At 42.6% G+C, this 18,276-nt stretch overlaps 1 protein-coding gene across 11 annotated transcripts in view; it reads right to left on the bottom strand.

Annotated features, from left to right (window-relative positions):
- The window catches only part of ANKRD44 (ankyrin repeat domain 44), a 140,388-nt gene that overhangs the window by 6,818 nt on the left and 115,294 nt on the right, over nucleotides 1-18,276 (bottom strand). For all 11 annotated transcript variants that reach the window (XM_054171559.1, XM_054171550.1, XM_054171501.1 and 8 more), the window contains 9 exons: nucleotides 15,467-15,538; nucleotides 14,619-14,820; nucleotides 8,817-8,895; nucleotides 7,691-7,808; nucleotides 6,532-6,748; nucleotides 5,039-5,126; nucleotides 3,600-3,683; nucleotides 1,894-2,039; nucleotides 967-1,049 (listed from right to left, as the gene is read on the bottom strand). In XM_054171559.1, the coding sequence (XP_054027534.1) occupies nucleotides 967-1,049; nucleotides 1,894-2,039; nucleotides 3,600-3,683; nucleotides 5,039-5,126; nucleotides 6,532-6,748; nucleotides 7,691-7,808; nucleotides 8,817-8,895; nucleotides 14,619-14,820; nucleotides 15,467-15,538 (1,089 nt within the window). The remainder of the gene's footprint in view (nucleotides 1-966; nucleotides 1,050-1,893; nucleotides 2,040-3,599; nucleotides 3,684-5,038; nucleotides 5,127-6,531; nucleotides 6,749-7,690; nucleotides 7,809-8,816; nucleotides 8,896-14,618; nucleotides 14,821-15,466; nucleotides 15,539-18,276) is intronic.

Raw genomic sequence — 18,276 nt, 5'->3', positions numbered from 1 at the left:
AGGTGAATTGTAGGAGCCTCAAAACACCATTTATGAACCATCACTGCTTTAGCACACTTGAAAATGTATACATTTGCTTGTCCTTTAGACCTTTAAGTTTGTTATCCATGAATTCACCTCCTCAGCTTTCTGAGTGGACTTAAGAGAGCATTCAGTGGATGATTTACTACAACTAGTCACAGAGAGATGGTTTAATCTCATAAACCAATACTAAACTTTCTGGGTCTTTAAGTGCCTTTCTGCAGTATTAGTAAGCTACTCCAAAATCCCTTCGCTGTGGGAGTTCTAACAGCGAAGCTTTGGCAATGCTGCAGATTCAGGCCTTATATCTGATACTGTTTCAGCATGGCAAGTTGCAGATGATGGAGCCTACAGCGCTGCCTGAAGGACCCTGAGAATTCAGCAAGGCTCCTGTGTCTTCAAAAACTGGAGTAATACTATCATGCTGGAATCTAATCCATGGATAGGAGTAAAGAAAAGGCCCAGGAGAGTGAATCCCATGGGCACCTTTTCTTCCTCTTAATTGGAATTAAGAGGAAGAGGAAGAAAGACTGGGAAAAGACACCACCGCCAATCTAATTGATGTCTCTGGTTTACTGCTGCTCAGTTACGGGAAAAAAATTGGGTTCCCTGCAAAGAAATTGGAAAATTAAAAAAAAAATATTTTCCCCTTTACCACTGAACCTCTGTTAAACTATTTTACAATGATATTATTTGGTAAAAGCATTTTCCATTATTTCTCTTCGTTTTCCTTCCTTCTGTTTCAACTGCCAGAAAAGGCTTCATATTGAACTCTCATTTCTCAGTTTGAAAAAGCTTTGAGAAAAAGCTTGGAACAATGCCTCCCTCCTTCATCACAAGTCTGACCACCACATTGCCATTGCGGAACAAAAATAGTATCTTAGGAACATAAACTCCCACATACAGACTGATGAGAACAGACATGGATAGAGGTCTCTGACTTACTTTACCACTAGCCAAGTGCAAAGATGTATTCAGCTCCTTGTCTTTTAATGTCAGGTCAGCCTCAGCAATGTTCACCAAAAAGTCTGAAGGACAGAACAGAAATCAATGATCAAATCTAGTGGTCAGAAGAACACGTGAAAACAGGGGAAAATGTAACGGTGTGCGTATATGCTCATCAGTTAAACCTTTATGTGATGCAAGCTTTATGAACGTGAACTGAAAGTAACAAATGAGAAGTGACTCATCTTGTGCAGTTCACCAGGCAGCAAAGGCAGAGCTCATTGTAGCTCACTGACCGTGTCCCGAACTGTCAAACATAATAGCCCTCTTAATTTGTTCATAAACTTCTCCATTTGCAGATCAGCAAGTTCTGCCTGAATCACTTTTCCCTAAGAGCAACTGTGGATCCTGCTACGAGAGGACTAAGGGGGTATGAAGATTTTAGCGGTGCAGCTGAAGCTAGAGAAAAGGGAATTCTGTTAAGCCAATATGACCCTAATCTGTATGTCTACAGTGTATAGTCTAGCCTGGAAAAGCAGCTGCTGATAGCTGCCATTTTAAGAAGAGGACTTCCTCTAACAGGGTAGAAAAAAAGATTACACAGTCTTTTTCACATGTGCAGTTTTACTGCTCCATAAAATCAAGGAAGTAAAACAGGAAAATAGAATTATTGCTCCCTTCATGCTCTTGGCAGTGTGCTCTTAGGAGGAAATAAGACTCAGGTTTGTTGCAAACATTCACCAAGACTACTGAGAAACAGTGCGAGGAAAAGTAATTTTGGGTTTTTTTTTTACAGATGTAAAGGTAGTTTCTTATGGACATCCAACACAATTTATTCCTCTCCCTTAGTTTTCACAGGAAAAAGCAATGACTACCTATTTGGTAGCACATCCCCTTCAAGATGAGTAAAGGCAAGGATGCCCTTACCTACAGCACCTACGTGACCATTTTGAGCTGCCATCATCAGAGGCGTTTTCCCTGTGTGATCTGCAGCGTTCACTTGTGCGCTGTGACTCAGGAGGAGCTGGAGGCACTCCACATGGTCTGCGAAGGCTGCTGCATGGAGGGGTGTTCTGTGGGGAAAGGAACACCACCACAGCTGTGGCTAAAGAATGGCAACATTCCTGTTCACTTACCTCCCTAAGAACCTGAAAGTGCAAGACAGTTCCAGTTTATTTTTCTCTCCTATGAAACTTCAGTTATCACCAAGGAAACATTAGTGTTTATAAGTATGTAAAGGGTGAGTGCCAAGAGGATGGAGTCAGGCTCTCCTCAGTGATGCTCAGTGACAGGTTAAGGAGCAATGGCTGGAAATTGAGGCATAGGAAGTTCCATGGAAATATGAGAAAATCTCTTTTTCACTGTGAGGGTGACAGAACACTGGAACAGGCTGCCCAGGGGGTTGTGGAGTCTCCCCCTCTGGAGAGATTCAAAACCTGCCTGGATGCGTTCCTGTGTGATCTGGTATAGGCGATCCTGCTCTGGCATGGGGGTTGGACTGGATGATCTTTCGAGATCTCTTCCAGTTCCTGGCATTCTCTGATTCTGTAAAGCATTATCTGCCCTCTGCGCAATTCAGCTTTAGCCAACTATGACCCTTTTTGGTCATCTTTTCATTTAAAGATTTTAAAAATATGTCTATTTATATCTCATTGCTTTTGCACAACTTTTCTGCTCATGTGTGATCTGGTAAAGGTGATCCTGTTCTGTCAGGAGGATTGGACTGGATCATGTTTTGAGGTCCCTTCCAACCCCTGACATTCTGTGATCTGAAATAAGTTAAATAATATTGACAGTCTCTGTCCTGATGCAATATAAGTTTTACAAATACTGCAGCACCAAGCTACAATAACAGTATTCCTATGCAGGCAGGAGGAATTCTCTCCATTTTGAAGGCTATCAGTTTCCACAAGACTGGGACGCTAGAATCTGTTTGCTGTCTCCTTAGGGCATTTTGGATCTTAAGTGTGACTAAGAGAGATGAAAGATAGTTGGTACCAAACCCAGCTCATAGTGCTACTTCATGTTGTGCTAAAGATAAGAGTGAGCTGGTCTTATCATTTTAGGAGTAAGTAATCACCATTAGTGATGGTCTTGAAGTTGTTTCATTAATAGTTTCAGCAGTTTTAATTATATGTATATATACACACAGAGTGGGGAGATGATGAAGGTGGCAAAGTCAGGGTTTGGCTGAATGTGTATCTCTTGCTGTATCACCATTATTTTATTCTGAGTTGTGTTTCCTTAGCATGGTAACATAACACAAATGGCTTTAATAGAATCCTTTTCTTTGTGTACACATTATCACTCCATTGGGCAAAGACAAAGATGGTTAAATATTTAAGAAATAAAACTGGCTCAAGGAAACAGCCTGCAGCCATACCTGTTCTAAACAAGCAAAATACTATTTCTTTTGTATTTCTTTTCCTATGTACCATGAAATTGAATACTGTGTAGTGTTCTTGCTTCAAGTGAGCCACCATTTAACTCTGCTGCAGTGTAAACTGCTGTCTGAAGGAGTCAGCATGACTCAGCCATATTGGATAAGCTTAGTTCCAGGGGTTCAGAAGGATTATGGAAAGTACTAGATAGATTCATGAAGACAAAATGCAATTTGTTTAAGAAACTATTACCTTCCTTTGTCATCTTTGCAATTGACAATGCTGGCATCGATGGCCCCAATGAGCAGTGATGCACAGTTTTCATGATCATTGATTCTGCCAAAGGAAAAACATTTTCCAAAAGATGAAAAGTCTACGTCTTTTCTCACTTTCCCTTATTAATTTGCTTCAATTCCCATTCATATTCCTTGGTTAGTTGTAAGTCATCCTAACATAACTTTGCTGAAAAGCTTTCAGCCACATTTCTGACCATTCTCTCTCCATTTAACCAAACTGCATGTGCTGCATTTGAATTTCAGTCTTTAAAGCAAAGTTGATCCTGCAGTTCACTGTGCACAGAGGTAATTGGAAGTGCAGCACAAACCTAGGATTAAAACCTTAATACCTTCTAATCCTTTAGTCTATATGTCAGACACCTGGATCTGGAAGGCACTGTTGTAGATACCTACATATAGAAAGCTTTACTCTGATAGTTTATGTACTGAAGCCCACACCTCTTTCCTTGATGGATGTACTCAGTTAATACTCTTTCTGCTTACTGTTAATTTGTCTCATTTCATTATGAAAATGAGCAGTGTTTAGTAACAGTATAGGACATATAGTACGGCTAACACACCCCCACACTGGATTAGCAGCTGCTTGCATTTTCAATTTGCATGTTTTTAAGTTGCCCATTTTCAAAGGGTTTGGGAATTACACTATAGCTTAAAAAAAACCCACAACTATTTAACAAAAAAATGTCAAAGCCGTTACTAGAAATTCAGCTTGCAAATACATTTCAGCCACCAATTACTTTAAGCAGAATAAAACCAGTGCATTATATGTGCTTTTATTTCTCTAATAAATACAGCAGATGTTTGCAATTCCTAAGTTTGATACATGACAAATTATTTTTCTGCTTTCCAGGACCATGGAATGGAACAGGAATTCCTACATTACTTCTGGAAGACATTCATTCTTCTAACAGAACATAGAATAGCATAGAGTCATTTTAATTGCTGGCAGAAATAAGGAAGGTTTCTGTTTGGTTTTTCAGTGCTGGATTCCTTACTCTTTGGATGGCTTACCTGTAGGACCTAACGATCTTACTAAAGCAAACTGAAGTCACCTTGTGTTTCTAAAAACATGCATTTGGCATTTCATTATGAGAAGTTACAATTTGGCTCTGTTAGAATCCTTCCCACATTAAAACTTCCTTAAGGAAAGGAGCAGAAATACAGCTATTGAATTACATGTCAGAATTTCATCAAGTAGCCTGATTGTGTCAACTTTATGCCAATACACTCTTTACTCTGCCACTTTTCCAGCAGAGGAATGAGCACAATTTTACCATCAGCTTTAAAATTATTTGCTCATGCAAATGGTCTAAAAAAGAAGTAAGTCTTTCTTCTCCTACTGTTACTTTTCCCAGACATCCCCTAAAGCATTTGCAACTGGAGATTTCTACTTACACAGCACAGTGCAATGGAGAGAAGCTATTACCATAGAACGTGCGGAAAAGTTTTTGTTCCAAGAGTACCTCTATGCAGTTTTCATGACCTGTAAGAGACCAGACATCATTCACTTTGTCATGGGTTAAGGCTTATGCCTTTAAGAACCATGGAGTGGAAGCCTCCAGAGGCTAGATGGGTCCAGGGAGAGAACAGGAAATTGTAATCTTTGGTATTTCATTCCCAGAACATCTTGCATCTTTCCCTCCTTCCTTCCCTCCCTTCTCCCAGGATGCAGTGAGGTATCTTATCTGGTGTGGGGGTTGAGGATTGTTCCAGGCTTGGATGTGGCTTTCAAGGCCTGTTTGGGCCTACCATGGAGTGGGGGGGAGGGGGGAAAAACAGAGCATTGGGAAATAGAGCACTGAGGTTTTGGTACGAGGTGGTTATCTTTCTGCAAATGTACAATCCAATCAGGGAATCTGAGAATGAATATGAAATTTTGCATGTTGAATTCTTGTGTAAGGTAATAATTTTTATATATACATATATATATATATATATATATACATATATATATATATATATATATATATACATATATATATATATACATATATATATATATATACACACTTGTGTAAGCTTCTGTACTGGTTTTGGTAGATATGAATAGCACTTCAATTTGATCTTCCAATATATTCTGCATTTCTATCCACTCCTGTGTGAAGTCTTCTTTAATTACTTTAAGAGTAATTTTAGAGTCTGTCTTCCTCCAGTGCTTAAACTCCTTCTTAACTGAAGACACACTTAATTCATAGTAGGCTTTACATGGATGAGAACTGAACACCAAGTTCAAAGCTGAACACAATGCATATGCAAGCTCTTATGGGATGAAATCACAAACAGGTGTATTTATTTTTATGGCAGCAACAAGATGGATCCAGGCTAATATTAGCACTTGCTGACAAAAAAAAAGGGAAGGAAAAGAAAAAGAGTTTCTTCTTTATGTGGTTGTGTATATTACATTATACATCTCCAGTCTGAAATGATAGTATTAGAAAGCTTGATCTTTCTATTAAGCAACAAGTACAGATTCTCCAGCTTAGAATCATCAGTTCAGAATATCTATCTATTGATGCGGTCTCTTGCATCAATAGATCAGAAGGTAACACCTCAAAGAACCATTCCTGGCCCACAGAAATCAGTGAGAACTTCATAACTGACCTCAGTAACACCAGAATTTCACCCTGGCTTCCTGTGACTGGGAGCAAGTAAGTTGCAAAGCCAGCAGGAGGTACTGCAGGACTTTCCCTGGCTTCTGAACTGACCGGTGAATGCAGCAAAGGCTGACTATGGGAGCAAGTGGAGGGGATTGGCCTTTTTGCCACGGAGGAGAAGGAATCTACCTCTTCATGTTAAGCTTCTCAAAAGCATTCAGCTACTTTGTTACCATGTTCCCCTAAACCAAGGCCATGTCTAGACTCCGCCCAAGCCCACCGGGAGACACTTACCATTGTAGCAAGCCCAGTGCAGCGGTGTATAACCTTGGTTATCTTTCAGGCTGCAGTCTTCCTCTGACAGTGCTATCTGCAGCAACTCACTCAGCCAAGTGGCGTGACCCCGAGCTGCTGCAAAGTGCAGAGGTGTTCTGCCTCTGGCATCCTTACACAAAATAGAGACTTCCTTCTCTAATAGCATCTGAACGCACTCTTCATGCCCAGTCATAATCTGGTAATAAAGAAATGAGTGAAGAGGTTGACATAATACAGAATCTTGACCAAGAAATATAGATTATGATTGATGCCCGTGAACATGAAGGGGTCTGGATGAGGTTCAGCAGGCAGAGAGAAAAGCTCCTTTGATCCCATGAGTACTTGTGATAACCGATACATCAAAATGCTATCTCTCAAAGGCACTGATTCCTAGTTTGTGGCTTCCTCTAAGTGAAGTACAGAAGAAAGGAGGAGTTTAAGACTAAGGAAACAGATGAACAAGGGGCAACTGAGAGGAAAAAGGCTCAAGAATATCATCAGAAATATTGAAAGTTGCTCTAACACCACAGTACAGTGACCTCTGTATCATACACAGATCAGCTTTGGTATCTTGGGCATGTTCATGTACTGTTGTCAATACAGAACAGGGGTTTTAGGACTTAACTCTTACTACAGACTTGTGCTGGTCTCCTAAACTGAACTGGTTACTGAGTTCTGTCTACGTATCACCTCTTGCACCACCCTCACACTGGGTAAGAAGGAAAGATTAGATCTGCCTCAAGTTTCACTGCCTCTAGAAAAAACTTCAGGCTTACTTATTTGTACCATCCTCCCCAGGGAAAATCAAACTAACTACTGGGCAGTCTTTTTAAAAGAGATTACTTTCAGAATTCTTAAGGTGCTCAGTTAATAGGCTATGGATTGCTACTGCAAAGTGTCTAGAGACAGGAAAAAATGGTCTAATCAGCATTTTAGCTAATTAATTCAAGCAAATGTGAAATCAAGTCAGAAACAGAGCATTACTGAGAGCAGCTCTGTCCTGCTTTTCAGCTCATTGACTGTGCTTGGTGATGTTACCAGTCATTTACAGTATTCCCTGCACTCAGTACCTCTGTAGTTACAAGTGAGGTGCAGCCACTGTAAGACAAATAATGAAGAATCACACAAATTAAATCACCCCTCGATGTAGAGCTGTGCATCCCAGGAGATCAGCTGCATCTACAGACGCTTCTTTTTCAAGTAATAAGGAGACAGCATCGATGTGCCCATATGCCACTGCAAGCATAAGTGGGGTTCTAGAGAAAACAAAACCAAACCAGTCACAGCTCTCAATGGACACATGACTTGCCACTGCTAGCTTACAGGAACAGAGGAGTCAGGAAGCCCTGAATTTCCCTCCATTCCTACCCATCAATCTGTTTATTTCACCACACTGAAGTCCTTGGTAGGAAATTATTAAGTTGTTTAACGACCAGCTACCATGGCTGAAACTGAAACAATTTTATTCCTAAGAAGGTTACAGAGCAACACCATTCAAGATAATCTGTTATTTTAATAGCCTAAAATTATTGTCACCTCCAGTGACTGTGAGCGAGGTGCTGGGAAAAACATCCCTGATGTTACCAAGATGAAAACCATGCAAAGCATCTATTTTACAAATGCTGCACAATTGCTTAAAGGGGATGAGGGGACATGAGGGACCTATTCAAGCCAAAATTTGGACTAACATATCTTCCTTTTTTTTCTGAAAGAGATCTGGTTTTCTGTTTTTAGGTAAGACTAATACCATTTAAAATAATCTGTACAGATGGATTCATTCCAGGCACCCCAAATAAGATTTTTTAAACCATTTGCATTTTCTCTTAAAAAATATACTTTTGTTCTCCCTTAGTAAGAGCAATTTAATGAGAAGTAAAATTCTTGTAGGAACATCTCCAGTGCAAGTGTCACCTCAAATAAACATTCTGTCCCACTGCACCAGCCTAATATACCAGATAAACCCTGAAACAGCAGTGTTTTAGACTCTCTGTAGAAACATCTCAGGAGCACATTAGTTTGCCTTGAATCTGGCCCTCTGAATCTATGGAGAATTGCTTAAAGTATGAAGCAAAGGCTGAGATTAATAAATAACCCTTTCCACATGGCTTGGATCAGCTGAATGTGAGCTTTGTAATCTCTGCCAAATGCTGTAACAAGTGCAGGGGACAACGTATTTCAAATAAATGTGGGGTTTTGGGGAGAAATCTGAGCTGCTATTTGAATCACAGAGCTGAAAACCAAAGAAATCAATAAAGCAAACTTACTGTCCTTTGGCGTCAGTTACGTCAGGGTTGTCCGCAACTTCTAGCAACAGCCTTAAGCATGGTGTGTGGCCATTAATGACTGCAGAGGAGAAAAGTATTTTTAATTAAAACATGTTGAATTTCAGATCCTTTCCCACTGGAATGCTTATGGATAAGAAATTTCCTTGTAAACAAGGAAAACATTCCACAGCATAAGAAATTAACATCCCCTCAATTTTCATTTGAACTGGTGCCGATGCAATGGTGATCTGGTTTTTCCCTGACCTCAGTAAGAAGAGGATTAAGTTCCCTTACACACAAAAATCCCAAAGGAGTAAACCAGAAACTGTGATTTTCAGTAGTGAGATTTGTGCTAAACCAGGCAGCATTTCCAATCCCTCAGAGCAAGCAGGCAGACAAGGCTTTCTACAATCACAGGCTGTCAGGGGTTGTAAGGGACCTCCAGAGATCATGAAGTCCTATGCCCCTGCCAGAGCAGGACCATAGAATCTAGCACAGCTTGCACAGGAATGCATCCAGATGGGTCTTGAAAGTCTCCAGAGAAGGAGACTCCACAACTGCTCTGGGAAGCCTATTCCTGTGCTCTGTGACCCTCACAGTGAAGAAGTTCCTCTTCATGTTGAGGAGCACCTCCTTGCTGTAGTTTATATCCATTGCCCCTTGCCCTGTCACAGGGTGCAATGGAGAAGAGCCTGACCCCTCCCTCTTGACATCCAGCCCTCAGGTATTTATAAACATTTATCAAATCCCCTCTCCGTCTACTCTTCTCCAGACTAAAGTCCTAGGGCTCTCAGGCTCTCCCCATAAGGCAGTGCTCCAGTCCCTTAATTATCCTTATAGCCCTCCACTGGACTCTCTTGAATAGAGTCCTGTCCCTCCTGAACTGGGGAGCCCAGAACTGGATTCAATATTCCAGTAAAGTCTCACTAGGACACAGTAGAGGAGGAGGAGAACCTCCCTCAATCTGCTGGACACACTCTTCTTAATGCACCCCAGGATCCCATTGGCCCTCTTGGCCACAAGGGCACATTGCTGTCCCATGGATAATTTGTTTTCCACCAGGACTGCCAGGTCCTTCTCCACAGGGCTGCTCTCTAGCATACCATCCCCCAACCACATTTGCAGGGGGAAGTTCATGGGCAAGACTGCTTAACTGTGCGTGCACTCTGCCACAGTGCTGCTGTCAAAAAAGAAGCATCTGCAAACAGTAACACAAATACCATGTCCCTAACAACATATAACCAGGCATGAAAATTCCCTTTGGGTTTTTCCACCTTTTCTTGTTTAACATTCCAGGAAACCACAGCTACTTCTCAAAACCCAGGTTTGGTCTTTAAAGTGTAACCCAGCACTGCTAGAAAAGTGCTCTGGGTTACTACGTTTTGCAGGGCCCGATGCTGGAAACCCATCTGTGTGTCAGCTAGCTTAAAAACTTTGGCCTTTTGAGGGATGAAGAGCTGACAAGCAGTAATTCCTGCAGTCAGCAGACAGAGTGTGTTCTTATTACAGCAAGTCGTGCTTTCACACTGCCTACACCCTGTGGGCTGAGCCCAAACCCTTGGACACCACCTATGTCACATCATTCTGGCAGAGAAAAGGATGCACATCATCACATTGAAATCACACATCCCAAAATAATCTTTGTTGCTCTACCCAGAAAAATAAAAGCCATTTTTAGTTATTTACCAGCAAGTAATGCCATATACAGGTAAACATGTGGGGGCTGATGAGTCAGTGGCTTAAGCAAAAAATAAAAAGATCTGTCCTTTCTCCCAGCAGGAGGAAGAGAAACCATAACTTGTTCACACCAGCATCTGGAAAGGGTTTTGGCAAATGAGTTTTCGAGCAGATCCTCCCAGAAACTCTTGGGAGCCGATCACTGAACATTACAGATCCTGCAGGGCTGTGCCAGCAGAGCTCCAACACTGGCACCAAGGGAACATTTGCAATGGATTCCCCAAGCCAGCCAGAGGAATGACTGGTAGCAATAAAATTGTACAGGGAACACATCATCAAGCCTAATGAAATTCTCCGTATTATGAGGACAGAGGGAAGTCTGTTCCCTGAAGGGGTCAGACAAAACAAGGAAATAGAAACATAGAATCAGTCAGGGTTGGAAGGGACCACAAAGGTTATCTAGTTCCAACCCCCCTGCCATGGCCAGGGACACCTCACACTAGATCAGGTTGGCCAGAGCCTCATCCAGCCTGGTCTTAAACACCTCCAGGGATGGGGCCCCAACCACCTCCCTGGACAACCCATTCCAGGGCTTCACCACTCTCACAGTGAAGAACTTCTTCCTCACATCCAGCCTGAATCTCCCCACCTCCAGCTTCATTCCATTCCCCCTAGTCCTATCACCACCTGATATCCTGACAAGTCCCTCTCCAGCCTTCTTGTAGGCCCCCTTCAGATACTGGAAGGCCACAATAAGGTCACCTCAGAGCCTTCTTTTCTCCAAACTGAACAGCCCCAACTCTTTCAGTCTGACCTCATAGGAGAGGTGCTCCAGCCCTCTGATAATCCTTGTGGCCCAAATACTTCATTAGGTGATTTCTCTGATGAAGTTACAAATCCCTTCACTGAATGGAGCTCTGCAGAATCCTGCAGTCCACTCCACCTCTTCAGCTCTCCTCAGCTGTTGTGTTCAGCAGCTGTGCTTGTGCCATTAAAAGGAATGAAGGCAAACACATTTGAAGGGGATGGGCGCCTGCACCTCCTGGTTTCCTTTCAGTATTCCATGTGCCAGCATTCCCTTCTGGGCATGTGATTGCAGGCTGTCACTTAAGGGATTCATTCAGCAAGAACTGTTTGATTTCTCAAAACATGGCAATGTACTTCACACACTGAATACATCACAGAATGTCAGGGGCTAGAAAGGACCTTGAAAGATCATCCAGTCCAACCTCCCTGCGAGAGCAAGAACACCTATAACAGATCACACAGGAATGCATCCAGATGGGATTTTAATATCTCCAGAGAAGAAGTCACCACAACCCCAGTGGGCAGCCTTTTCCAGTGTTCCATCACCCTGACTGTGAAAAAAAATCATCCTCATGTTCACGTGCAACTTCCTATCACCGAGTACTGCAGCAGCACCACACCAAGTTTCAGACAGGTGGCCTCATTCTTTGCTCAACCACTCCAAAATGTCTTGTTACAAAACAGCAAAATAAAAGATCATCAGATTGCAAGTGTTTTTTTTTTATCCTGGTTGAAGACAGATGCTTACTCCAGAGCTCATTTCCACAGAGCTCCTGAGTGGAAGGTTCTAAACATTGTCTTTGCAGCTGTTTACCCCAAGTGCACTTACCTCACGTTGGAAAGCTTTGGCAATCGTGGCAGTGATTTGCTGCACTTTGGCCACGGCAACCCCATGCAGAGCTACAAGCTGGGGTCAGAGTGGCTGGGGAGCTCCCAAACAGAGAGGGACCTGGGGGTGCTGATTGACACCCACCTAAACATGAGCCAGCAGTGTGCCCAGGAGGCCAAGAGGGCCAATGGCATCCTGGCCTGCATTAGGAATAGTGTGGCCAGCAGGAGCAGGGAGGTCATTGGGCCCCTGTGCTCAGCACTGGTTAGGCTGCACCTTGAGTACTGTGTCCAGTTCTGGGCCCCTCAGTTTAAGAAGGGCATTGAGAGACTTGAACGTGTCCAGAGAAGGGCAACAAGGCTGGGGAGAGGCCTTGAGCACAAGCCCTATGAGGAGAGGTTGAGGGAGCTGGGATTGTTTAGCCTGGAGAAGGAAGCAGCTCAGGGGTGACCTCATTGCCCTTTACAACTACCTGAAGGGTGGTTGTAGCCAGGAGGGGGTTGGTCTCTTCTCTCTAGCAACCAGCACCAGAACAAGGGGACACAGTCTCAAGCTGTGCCAGGGGAAGTTTAGGCTTGAGGTGAGGAGAAAGTTCTTCACCGAGCGAGTCGTTCGTCATTGGAATGGGCTGCCCAGGGAGGTGGTGGAGTCACCGTCCCTGGAGGTGTTCAAGAGGAGCTTGGACGTGGCACTTGGTGTGTGTCATGAGGTCTGTGGAGACAGGTTGGACTCGATGATCCTCAAGGTCTCTTCCAACCTTAGTGATACTGTGATAAATTTCCTTTGCCAAAAGCTGAAATATTCAGCTTGCCTGGGAAATACTTTCCCTTCTGCTTACAGTTACACATTCTCTTCAGTGTCTCATTCCTCTCCACAGGATTTTCTTGCATTTTTTTTTTAATACATACCTAACTTACTATGCTTCATTGCAGACTTAAAGAACATTTTGCTTGTAACCCTGGAGGTGTTTTTTTAATCTGAGAAGAAGGAAGTATCACATAGACATCAATGACTCTTCCTACTGATTTAATGTAGAAAGCACTCACTACAGTGATGGGAGCAAGTGAAAAATAAAATAGGGAGACCCCACACACACAATTAGAATTTGTATGAAGATAAGAGAACACCTTTTGTTCAACAGATCTACTCAGATCTACTCAGTTCATTGTAAGTCAGAGCTGGTAACAGAAATGCAGCTGTGTTACTGTTGTTTTTTGTCAGCACTGCAGAACCCTCACAACTCAGCTGTGACAACAGGAAACCTATGCCAAAAGTTTTAAATAAATGTAAAATCATTGCAGCAGTGATGATGTCCCAGTCAAAGTTGCACCTTGATCATCACCTCACCCCGAGCTGTTTGATGTGACAGAGGAGAGGGATCTGGGGGTCCCAGTGGATAGCATGACCATGAGCCAGCAATGTGCCCTTGTGGCAAAGAAGGCCAATGGCATCATGGGGTGGATTAGAAAGGGTGTGGTTAGTAGGTGAGAGAGGTTCTCCTGCTCTACTCTGCCCTGGTGAGGCTGCATCTGGAATATTGCTGACATTTTGACCGTGGCGTGGACCAGCTGGATTTAATATTTTGTGTTTTATCAAAAGCAACTAAACTGAATTCTGGTCTCAAACTCCTGATGTGTAAACTCTGGCAGCACACTTCCATATTGTTAGTTTACTGTGGAGAGTAGTGCACTTGGTTCTAACTTATGCATTTTAATCTAGGCAATATTAAAAGAAAAACAGAAAGATAATAAAGTCTGGCCCCCAAAAGAATCGTTATCCATTGAGGTATTAATTCTACTTCCCACTAGAGGGCGCTGCTCTGCTGTACTGAGCCCCTCAGGTTGCCAGAGGCGCGACCTGCCCCCTGCCAGCCTGGCAGCTACAGCGTAAGTAACAACGTTTAAATTCGACATTCTCCAGTTAATTACGCACACTGCATACGAGGAGTGGTGCAGAATCCCAGCAGAGCAAGTTGACAAGCTAGCTCAGGAGGAGCTACGGTGAATTTCTGTTAGTTTAGCCACTGCAGAAGGCTGAATGCTTGGGACACAAGAATAATTTCACTACCATTCACAGTCCACCCGTATTCTGAACCTTTCTTCCACAGGAGCAAGTGCTCTCCCTGACCCTAGTCTTTTGGTTAAGGGAGAGAAGGTGTCACAAAGGAATTATTACCCATTTTAAAGAACAGATATTAATAGAGAGGTAAAATAGAGGCTAGCATGTAAGGGCAGAGCAGTAATTGTGTGGAAAACTATGGGATTCTGTGTGAGGGAGGGCTGAACCACAGCCATACAGAAAAAAAGACCAAGGAAATGAAGGACAAAGTGTTTACTAGATGGAGGACCTCAGCAAACAAGAAGCAGTCCTCAGTACTGGTCAAAATCTACTTCTTCCATCTAGAAGAAACGTGCACAGGGATAGTAGGTAGGTGAAGCTGACTGGTCCTGTGTTGTCGGGTTTATATCACATGTGTAACACAAGCCCACCTGAAGCATGGAGAGGGGTCCTTTTGGTGACGTTGTCTTTTACAGTAACAGAAGCACCCTGACTGATGAGAGCTTCCACGCACTCTGCATGCCCTTTGAATGCAGCCAGGTCCAAAGCAGTACGTCCCTTCTCGTCCTTAATATCCAGGTCTACCAGAGACTGGAGAAGTACCTCCAAGGCTTGATGATGACCATTATAGGCCTAGAAATATGAAATGTGTCATGTGAAGAACACAACTCTTGTCTTCAAATGGCTTGCACATAAAATGTGGATAAAATCCATTGTCACAGCCTCCCAAACGCAGTAGAAATCCCTGTTTTCTCCATCTCTTACAACTCTGTCTCCAACAGAAGAAGGTTTAGGGACAGCAGCTATGGTTGTTGCTTTCATCTAACCCTCTAATCTAATCCAAGGTGAGGAACTTCAGGCAATCATTTGCCAGTTCAGCAGAGGTGAATCACCAACCCATTTTTCACACTCTACATTATCTTTCAGAGCAGTATTTGCTTCCAAGTCTAGATTCACTGCAGCAATGCTGGTCACAGGTCACATGGATCTTCACCCCACTGGGCCCTAAATTCAACCTGTCTGCTGGTCCCTAACTAAGTGAAAGCAATTCTCAAAACAGGGTTTTGTGTAAATGCAAAGACAAACGTGACCTGTTGTCCTTACAGCCAAAATAATTCCATGATTCTGTAATTCCAGCCTAGCCCCTGCTTTTGTTACATCTAGGCCTACATTCCCTTCCCAGTTTTTTCAAAACAAGTCCTTGATTGAATGTGCTTCAAAGACAGAGATTAAGGAATTATTCTGGGAGATACTAATCAAGCACTTTTCTCATACTTACAGCTAAATGCAAAGGACTTTTTGTAGCTGTGGAATCAGACTCCTCAAACAAATTGTTGTTTTTTTCCAAAAGCTGGGGAAAAACAAAACAAAACAGTTCTTTTAAAACATCTTTGCATGAGACAGGATAAGTTCTCATAGACCATAAATCATCAGATAAAACCAGATTTCATCCTCAGATGTTTGCACTGAGGAATAAATACTTTACAGTCTTTTCTGCCAAGTGTTTTCACATTTTTCCCCACGGGCTAAAATTCTAAAACTAGTTTAAAGGCTTGTTCTGAACATCCTCACCCTGATAATTAAGTTTCCCTGAAATCATCACAAGACCTGCACGAGTAGGAAAGAAGCCCTCAAAAGGAAGGGTTTGTGGAGTAGGAAGTTTACACTGGGAAAAGAGCAGTTTCAGGCTTACACAGCCATGTCTAATACAGCATTTCAGTTAATTCTGACATAGGTAGTGCAGGGAATAATTATAACCAATCTGTGAGTCATTCACACTCATCTTCAGAGTTTATCAAAGTAGAAACTGTTCCTACAAAGACAGTCTTCTGATACACAGCTCTTACAAACATTTAGGAACATGCATCATGCTTTGACATGATTCTCTTCACCTCAAGGAATCTCAAAGCATTTTAAGGCTTAAACCAGGGAATTCTGTCTGTCTACAAAGAGAAACCATGGATTAGCACTTACCTATGCTACAAGATGATGGCACGTCCTAAACTCTGCTGTATGCCTGACCTTTTGGTGTACCAGATTAGTCTCTACATGTAGTATCAAGGATATCTATCTAGTATCATGTATGAAGGCTAAATCTACCAAAGAATCAAACTGGAATATAAGCTAGCATTAATAATGCCTAAGATGTTACAAATCTCTTATTAAAACAAGGACACAGATCTGAATCCTATGGAAAAGCTAGAAAATAAAGCAGTAATTTTGTTGGTCTGTTTTCATCATAGAATGGCTTGAGTTGGAAGGGACCTTGAAGATCATTAAGTCTAGTCCCTGCCATAGGCAGGGACACCTCCCATTAAACCAGGTTGATCAAAGCCTCATCCATTCTGGTCTTAAACACTTCCAGGGATGAAGTCTCTACGACCTTTCTGGGCAACCCATTCCAGTGTCTCACCACTCTCAGCATAAAGAACCACTTTCTAATGTTCAATCTCAAGCTACCCATTGCCCCTTGTCCTCTCACCACAGGCCCTTATATAAAGTCCCTCTCCAGCTCTCCTGCAGGCTCATTCAGGTACTGGAAGGCTGCTTTAAGGTCTCTCCTGAATCTTCTCTTCTCCAGGCTGAACAACCCCAACTCACTCAGTCTGTCACAGAATAACACAGGATCACAGAATTGTTTTGGTAGGAAAAATCTTTAAGATCATTGATTCCAACCATTATCTAACTACCAAGTCTGGTGCTAAACTACATCCCTTAGCACCACCATATCTCTCTGCATGTCTGTTAGGGCAGGATAAGGGAAGGAAATCAATCAGCACAGCTACTGCAAAATAGGTTTTAATTTGTAGCTACTTTAAGTAATCCCCTGGATGGACAAGTTATCCTGGTATTTCAGTGGAGGTCCAGTTTGAGCTGTCATGTTGGAATAACTGAGAAGCGACTACCTGAAGGGAGGTTGTGGACAGGCAGAGGTTGGTCTCTTCTCCCAGGCAGCCAGTACCAGAACAAGAGGACACAGTCTCAAGCTGTACCAGGGGAGGTTTAGGCTGGAGGTTAGGAAGAGATTCTACAGAGAGAGTGTGATTACCCATTAGAATGGGCTGCCCGGGGAGGTGGTGGAGTCACCATCATTGGAGGTGTTCAGGAGGAGACTTGATGGGGTGCTTGGTGCCATGGTTTAGTTGATTAGGTGGTTGGATAATAGGTTGGACATGATGATCTTGAAAGTCTCTTCCAACCTATTCTATTCTATTCTAAATCCAGCCCTTTGGGTGCAAAATACCAAGTCTCCCACTTCCCTTTCCACCTATGAGCCAAAAGGGAAGCTTAAATCCAGACCTCATTGAAGACAGACACAGCAGGATGAATTACTAACAGCTTACGGATACTGGTGGCTGACTGGAGCATGTCCCAGCATATCTCATTCCTAATGTCCTGTGCCAGTGAAATGATGTTTGTTAGCTGACTATGTGTCTATGAAATTGATTGCCCACAGATTTTAAGTGGCTGTCAGAATGGTGCAGAGACACTGCTAGTGAAATTGATAGATGCTCATCCCTCAGGTGAGGTTATAACCTGAAAGGGTTTTTTTAAAAGGTTATAACCTTTTAAAAGGCAAGGATACCATCACTTCTGCCTCTTGGAAATTCCCAGCATGATCCCTTTGCTTCCCATAACACTGTATGTAATTATTTAGTAAAGTCTTCTTACAGGAACTCAAATGCTTAGACAGGGAGATGCAGAGAAAGCAAGAGACAACATGTCACTCATGAAGCTCCATTGTTACACACTGACCACACTACAAGGCTGCCATTCTAGACTGGCTTCTCTTCCCAGCTCTGGATGAAGAGACAAAGATTAATAACTTTTACAGTTCTTACAGTTTTGTTTTACTTGTACAGCAAGGGTATTTACAGGCCTAAGAGGATTTGCTGCTTGATTTTATTCTGTGGCTATAACAAAGGATTATATGGCAGGATGGGGGCAGGGGGTGGGAGGTGTCTCCCCTCTATTTTATTTTATTTCTGACTCAGATATGCTAGTTAATGAGTCAGGATACTTTATAGGATTGTCCTTATAGAGTACAATATATTCTAAAATTTAGCACTGCCATAAAAAATAAAGCTT

This window comes from Dryobates pubescens, chromosome 2, assembly GCF_014839835.1.
Source record: "Dryobates pubescens isolate bDryPub1 chromosome 2, bDryPub1.pri, whole genome shotgun sequence".
Taxonomy (NCBI): domain Eukaryota; kingdom Metazoa; phylum Chordata; class Aves; order Piciformes; family Picidae; genus Dryobates; species Dryobates pubescens.
This window is presented reverse-complemented; position numbering and strand designations above follow the sequence as displayed.